This window comes from Poecilia latipinna, unplaced genomic scaffold (assembly GCF_001443285.1).
Source record: "Poecilia latipinna isolate Pla-1442-1.1 unplaced genomic scaffold, P_latipinna-1.0 Scaffold36, whole genome shotgun sequence".
NCBI classification, from domain to species: domain Eukaryota; kingdom Metazoa; phylum Chordata; class Actinopteri; order Cyprinodontiformes; family Poeciliidae; genus Poecilia; species Poecilia latipinna.
In genome coordinates, this window is record NW_015112652.1 from 890,924 (window position 1) to 898,194 (window position 7,271).

The 7,271-nt window shown below is 42.8% G+C and overlaps 1 protein-coding gene across 2 annotated transcripts; it reads left to right on the top strand.

Moving 5' to 3' along the window:
- Positions 1-1,230: 1,230 nt before the first annotated feature.
- gpr173 (G protein-coupled receptor 173) lies at positions 1,231-6,312 on the top strand. 2 transcript variants are annotated; one of them, XM_015044001.1, is made up of 3 exons: positions 1,231-2,239; positions 2,369-2,398; positions 3,252-6,312. In XM_015044001.1, exon 3 carries the CDS (start codon positions 3,415-3,417, stop codon positions 4,615-4,617), a length of 1,203 nt encoding a protein of 400 aa, XP_014899487.1. In that variant the 5' UTR covers positions 1,231-2,239; positions 2,369-2,398; positions 3,252-3,414; the 3' UTR covers positions 4,618-6,312. The 2 variants fall into 2 exon arrangements, with proteins under 2 accessions (XP_014899487.1, XP_014899480.1); XM_015043994.1 differs by lacking the exon at positions 2,369-2,398.
- Positions 6,313-7,271: the final 959 nt, after the last annotated feature.

Consider the following 7,271-nt stretch of genomic DNA (forward strand, 5'->3'; position numbering starts at 1 on the left):
GAAGTTAATTTCTGGCATTAAACTTAGAAATTTTGAGATTAAACTTTTGACTTTTCAAACTCTGAAATTTCTAAATTCTTTCTAGAAAATTTCTGATTATTCTAAAACTTTGTGTTTTTTTTCTAGTAAACTTTTGAATCAAAATCAGGAATTTTCACGTTTTTCTTTCTTTTCTGTCTCAGAAAATTTCTGAGACAAAGCTAAAAATTTCAGGGGTTTTTTTTATTTTTTAGAAAGTGTTCAACTTTTCAAATTTAGAAATTTCAATGTTTTTTCTAGAAAATTTCTTAGATTAATCTCAAATATTCAATTTTTTTTCTAGCAAATTTCTGACATTTCACACTTGGAAATTTCCCTGTTTTTTCTAGAAAATTTCAAAGATTTTCAACATTACAAACTCAGAAATTTCCAAGGTTTTCCTAGAAAGTTTCTGAGATTTTTCTTGTAAATTTCTTACTCTTCACACTTTAGAAATTTCAATGCTTTTTTTAAAAAAAAATTCAGAAATCTCTAGAAAGTTTCACTTTTCAAGATCAAAAATTTCCAAACGCCTTCCTAGATAATTTCAGATTTTTTTTTCTTTTGGTAAATTTTTGTCTTTTCACACTAGGGAATTTCCATGGTTCTTTTTCTAGAAAATTTAGGAGATTTTTCTAGGACATTTCCCACATTACAAGCTAAGAAATTTGCAAGATTTTTTCTCGAAAATTTCTGCCCACTGGGAAATTTCTGGGGGGGGATGGCGTTTCTAGAAAATTATAGAATATTTTTCGATTTTAGAAGCTTGTATTCTAGAAAACGTCATAGATTGATCTAAAGCTTTCTGATTTTTTTCTCAGCAATTTTTCAACCTCAGAAATTGTATATTTTTTCTATAAACTTTCTGATGTTACTCTCATAAACTTCAGACATGTCTGGCTGAATGCACCGCTCCTCCTCCATGTTCCCAGTATATGCCGTCATACTGACGCCCTGCGCGGCGCGGCGCGGCCATCCGGCCCGGTTCGTGTCGGAGGAGGAGAGCTGGAGCTCCTCTCTGTGTCCATGCGGTAGAAAACAGCCTCAGCCTCCCCGGATCCCTGAGAGGCTTTTTAAGTCGTGGCCCACAACACTGCACAGCAGGTCCGCCTCCTCCTCCTGTCTCTCCCTCCTCCTCCTCCTCTCCTCTTCCTCCTCCCCTGTCTCTCTCTCTCTCCCTCCTTCTCTCTCTCTCTCCCTCCTTCTCTCTCTCCCTCCGAATAAAACCGACGCTTTCCGCGAATGTGCGAGCTGCCTCCTCGCTAGCAGCCATAATTGGGATTATTCAGGAATAATTCGCCTGATCCTGGCCGCACTGTTTTCCTTCGCCTTTTTTACGTTATTTGATGAAATCCTAAAGGTGATTTCGAAGCGCAGCGTCTTCGAGGTTAAATCCTCGGTTTGTTTTTATATATATTTATATATATACCTCGGCAGGATTTTTTTTTTTTGGCTTCGGTTTTTCCTCATATATTCCATCTGTCATGGAGGCTTTTATTATGGACCATTAAGATGTAGCCCACCTTCGCTACGGCAGCAAAACAAAGACTGCATACCGACAATTCAGGGGCAGATGCATCGCTTTTTGTTTTGTTTATTTTAATTTTTTTTGACCGAAAGATGGGAAACAGAGGCGTATCGAGGCTGTTGTCTGGGTGGACTAATTGTCCTGCTGCCACTAGCCATTGTGCACCCCAAGACGTTTTATTTAGGGGATCCGCGATCTTTTTTTCCTCCCTAGCGATGGTGGGTGGGTTATTATAAGCGTCGAGATTCTGACATCAATTGGAAATATATGATCAGAGAAAAACAGATGCCATCCCATCGACGTGATGCAACATAAAATCTGTTTTCTCGGATGATATTCAAATGAACACATCCTTCCCTCCCTCTCTCTCTGTAAAAGGGTGGCGGTGGATTTTTTATTTTTATTATTACGACTTTAAACACATCCCCCTCATTCTGGATTGCTTGATCAGCTGTTGATTATTATTATTATTGGTTTTCAACAGCCTCTCATGTTTATTCCGTGTCGCTCTTTTGGATGGATTTATGCATAACAGGTGTTGTTGAGCACATCAAGAGGCATGAAGCTTTATTATGTGTCTTTCTCTCGATTTGACGAGCAGTGAAACAAAGCGACTGGGATCTTTTTTTTTTTTTTTTTTTTGGTGCGTGTTTTTTTAAGAGAAGACCAAAAAATACAATGAGGGAATGAAAGGTAGGTTATCATTCATGTCTGTTGTTCTCCGTTTAAAACATGCACATATAAAAAAGGAGGAGAAAAAACACCCAGCAGAGGTGATTTTGACACCTGTTCATCTGTTTTTCACTCCACCCTGTGTTTCAGGCCTAGCTGGACTGGCAGCCATTTAATCAGGTGAAATTATTTGCTTTCACATTTTGTTTAAAGATAGAGCTGGAGGGAATACATTTCATGTTCGTGGCCTACATTGACAAGGCCCACCCAAACCAGTGTCCCTGTGCATTGTTATCATCTCCACCCATAATATTTATATATATATATATATATATATATATATATATATATATATATATATAAATAAATAAATATATGTATATATGTAGATGTATAAATATATAAAACGGTAAAATTGGTTCAGATTTGGCTTGTTTAATAATCATTGTTTTATCACTATCACTTTATCGCCTCCTGTTGAGTGAGGTAGCACACTTCACACAGACGCAGAGTCAAAGAAAAAAAACCCAAATGGCTGCCCCTGCTCTGCTGCTACATCCACATATTTGCTCTCTGCTATGAATGCTACAGATTCTGCTCCTCTGCACACAAACGGAGGAGCGCAGGGGAAAGCATAAAATGTCCTTTTGCTCATTTACAACATCTCTGTTTGTTGGACATGCCCAGGGTTGGTTATGCTGTGTCTGCTCCACCCCCCACCCCATCGTTTCCACCCGCCCTCCATCCCTGTACACCCCCATGCATTCACTCAAACACCCACACTTGCACAAAGTATGTGAGCTGTAGTATCTTAGCAACGGGCTAGGTAATTACTGAGAGAGCCAAGGAGCTGGCATGCTGTAGAGCTGCTGATCTGATCCCAGCGTTAGGGAAACAGGAAGGCAGAGATTTTAGAGCCGTGTCGTCCAACACGACACTTGTGTGTTTTGTATCCACTGAGTTCACCAACACACAGGTCAGACATCTTGTTTTCCTTTTAGTTTAAACCTCGGAAATGTGTCTCTGTTCCCAGGCGCTGAAGCCGTGGACAAAGAAGAGAGATGATTCTGTCGTGTAGGAAAGATCCGCTCGGCCTCTCCTTGTAGAGACCAAGGGGAGACGACGGCGGCGGCAGAAGGATAATAGCTGTTTTCTCAAGGGCCCGGATCAGGCAGGCTCTCTCGGAAGGTGAAAGAATGTCGAACCAGAGCTTCGCCATCGATGGCCCTGGCAGTTTACTGGCCGTGCTGGCTTCCCAGAGCGGACCGGCCAAAGGTGGCAGCAGTAGCAGCAGCAGTGATGGCAGCAGTGGGGGTCTCTCTGCCACAGATGTGTCTGCCTACTTTAAGCTGGTCTTCTTGGGGCTGATCATCTGTGTCAGCCTGGTGGGCAACCTCTTGGTGTCCATGCTGGTGCTGCGAGACAGGACACTCCACAAGGCCCCTTACTTCTTTCTCCTGGACCTGTGCCTGGCCGATGCGGTCCGCTCCGCCGCTTGCTTCCCCTTTGTGCTGGTTTCCGTCCACAACAGCTCGGACTGGCCTTACAGCAAATTGAGTTGCAAAGTTGTGGCTTTCATGTCTGTTCTGTTTTGCTTTCACGCTGCCTTCATGCTGTTTTGTGTGGCTGTCACTCGGTACCTCGCCATCGCCCACCACCGCTTCTACGCCAAACGCATGACCATCTGGACCTGCGCCGCCATCATCTGCATGGTGTGGACCTTGGCCGTCGCCATGGCGTTCCCTCCCGTCTTCAATGTGGGAACTTACGAGTTCATCCGTGATGAAGACCAGTGCATTTTTGAACACCGCCACCTGAAGAACAACGACACCCTTGGCTTCATGCTGATGCTGGCCGTGGTCGTCCTGGCCACTCACGGATTCTACGCCAAGCTCCTGCTCTTTGAGTACAGGCACCGCAAGATGAAACCGGTCCAACTGGTGCCGGCTATCAGCCAGAACTGGACCTTTCACGGTCCCGGAGCGACAGGCCAAGCTGCAGCCAACTGGATCGCGGGGTTCGGTCGCGGCCCCATGCCCCCGACTCTGTTGGGCATCAGGCAGAATTTACACAATCAGCACCGGCGGCTGCTCGGGATGGAGGAGGTCCGGTCAGAGCGCAGGCTGGGCAGGATGTTCTACACCATCACCCTGCTATTCCTCGTCCTCTGGGCGCCCTACATCGTGGCCTGCTTCTGGAGGGTGTTCGTCCAGTCCTGCACCATCCCTCACAGGTACCTCTCCATCACGGTGTGGATGAGCTTCGCCCAGGCCGGCGTCAACCCCATCTTCTGTCTCCTGCTCAATGAGGACCTGAGGAAAGTGCTGCGAGCCCACCTGCCCACCTACTGGAGGACTAAACAACATCTGCCCCAGGATGAGGCCTACTGCATTATGTGAGAGGAAATTAGGATCCGGGTTTCAGATTTAGAGAGAGCAGAGGGGATTTAGTGCACTTCCTCTTAAGTGTTGGTGTCTGATTTGTTGTTTTGCACAACAAGATCAAAGTTTTGCTACCAAATTCAGGATTGTTTTGAAGAATGTCCCGTGAGGTGAAAACAGTCCGAACAGGGGCGCTAGGAAACCCTTGGTAACACTTTTGGCGATGTGTACTTCTGATGTACGAATGATAGCTTGGGAAGATCACAACAATCACCACTCCAATTAGGTGTGACAGATGCCATTTTCAAAATAACGTTGCCTTATTTCAGACGGACACGGCCCAGAGAACTAGTTTGTGTCACATAAGGCCCTAAACGGATAAAAACGCCCCTTGAAGAAATGTGCCGTGGACTGTGAATAGAAAGTGTTGATCAGAGCGATGCTAACTCTGAAACACATCAAAGAACTCAAAGGGGTCTGAATGGAGCGATAGACCCCTCTGGACGCCTTTTCATGTAATTCAAAGAAGACTGCAGAATATTAAGCGGACCCGATACCCTTGGATACATTTAAATAGCTGTTGTGAACGCAGAAGCCCCCCCAAACATGCTTGATTTTTTTGGACTTAGGGCGTGTCAGGTTTCTTTGTATCATACAATGAAAAAAAAAATTGCCTGTTTTGCTTTATTTGTAAACAATACATGTTAAAGCAGATGACACTATTTTGAAATATGACTTGATTTCTTATTGTATAGACTGTACAGGAATGTACATTCCTGCTTGTGTGTTTTTCTATAGCATTTGTGTGCGCGTGTGTGTGAGGGTGTGTGTGAGCAAAAAGGGAGAGAGAGGCAGAACGAGACTGACAGGAGAAATGATGATAGAATAGGTTTCAGTAATACTGAGTCAAAATGAAAGCAGCCACACTTTGTTGTCTCAAAATCCTGCAAAATTCAGCTGCCATCATATGGAAATTTATCTTTTAAATGAATTTCTGCAACTGAAAATGTGGTATGATTTTTTTTATGCTAATGTGCAAAAAATGTGAAATATCGGGGGATAAGATTAAAAAAGGGGCACTTGTATATTACAAACAGGGCATAGGATTTAATGACTTGAACGATGTACGTATATTACATCAGTTAAAAAAAAATAGCAAATGTATATTTATTAGCAAATGATGGTCTTGGGAATGTTTTAAAGTACTGTACTGTTACTGTATGCTTTCACCAGAATACAACGCAAAAGAAGACGCGCCATGAAGGAAACTCGAATGTTACCAGGCCCTCTTATATTTCAACATAAATGTCATCGTTTGAGTGTCTGGATCACAGTGTGTTTGAAAAATCAAAGCGAAATCAGGCTGCTGTGTGGATCCCGGCTCAGTCTGCACTGAATTGTTTCTCCAAATTAAGATTCATGTAATGCAAATGTCTGACCTTCAGTGCGTTAGGCATAGAGATATTAATGTGCAGTCAATCTTTTAAATGTGGACACTTGCACAGCCTATTGTTCTAGCATGCATTCCACTGCATTTCATAGGTTCCAGACCGGGTATTACAACTTGTACAGATGTTGATACGGAAAAGGCAAAGTGAGGTCCATAATTTTTACGTCTGGCACTCTTTTGCGAGATGATATTCTGTAACTGTAAAGTTTAACTGAGGTGGTTCTTTTGGCCCACTCATCAATAAAGACTCTACTTTTGATGCATTCTGAGTCATGACCTGCCTGGACCGAGACGTGACCGACTCGGTGACGCAAATTACATCCTTTGTAGAAATGTTTTGACACAGAGCTCTAATACTTAATGTCTGATTTAAAATTACCTGTCATTTATTTCCAGTACAGAAAATCACAAAGCTACTCACAAGCCTTGAACATTTTCACATTTAGGCTGCATTCACACTGCAGCAAGAAGTGACCCAATTACGATTTTTTGTCAAATTTTATTTTATTTTTATTTTTTTTGCAGTGATCGTTCACACTTCCAAATATATGCGACTCTAGTGTGAACGACAAGCGGCCTGCAAGTGCCCCGCATGCGCAGTAGAGGGGGCAATAAAGTCACAAATAGAGAGCACGGTCAGTGTTTTGCTAACCGCCATAAAAAGACGAAGAAGAAGAGGAAGGAATGCTCGGTGTTTGCGGAAGTAAAAATGGATGCTAATTATGGAGCGTAGCTTACGATTTTAAAGTTGTTGTCCGACCAGAGTCTGCAAATTAACAACCCTCATTATTGTCCGCCATAGTTGTTGTTATTCTTCCCGCTTGCACGTATCAGGGCGCAGAATAGTGACGTCGGTCGAGTATCAGTGACGTTCAGATCGGTTAAACCATAAGCATAAATACGTAGACCCCTCATGGGGCGAGTCGGCCCGTTGCTGCGACACGTAACAGCGTCCGCCATATTGAATGTGGAATATGTGCCAGTAAGCTAATACAGGTAAATGGACCGAACTTAAGAAATTGCCATTCGACAAAGTATTTTAAATTAATTCCTGTCATTGACACATTTTCTCACACACGTTAATATATTTGACAATCAAAGAAATTACTAAAGAGAGAGTTTCTAACTTTTGATGTGATTATTTAATTGTTTTGGGGCATTTCTGAATCAAGAGCACAATATTTTTATTTGATAGAAATTATTCTGATCATTTTTATATTGA

Excerpts from the sequence above, each read along its gene's own strand:
- gpr173 (XM_015044001.1), top strand. The coding sequence starts at position 3,415 with ATGTCGAACCAGAGCTTCGCCATCGATGGCCCTGGCAGTTTACTGGCC.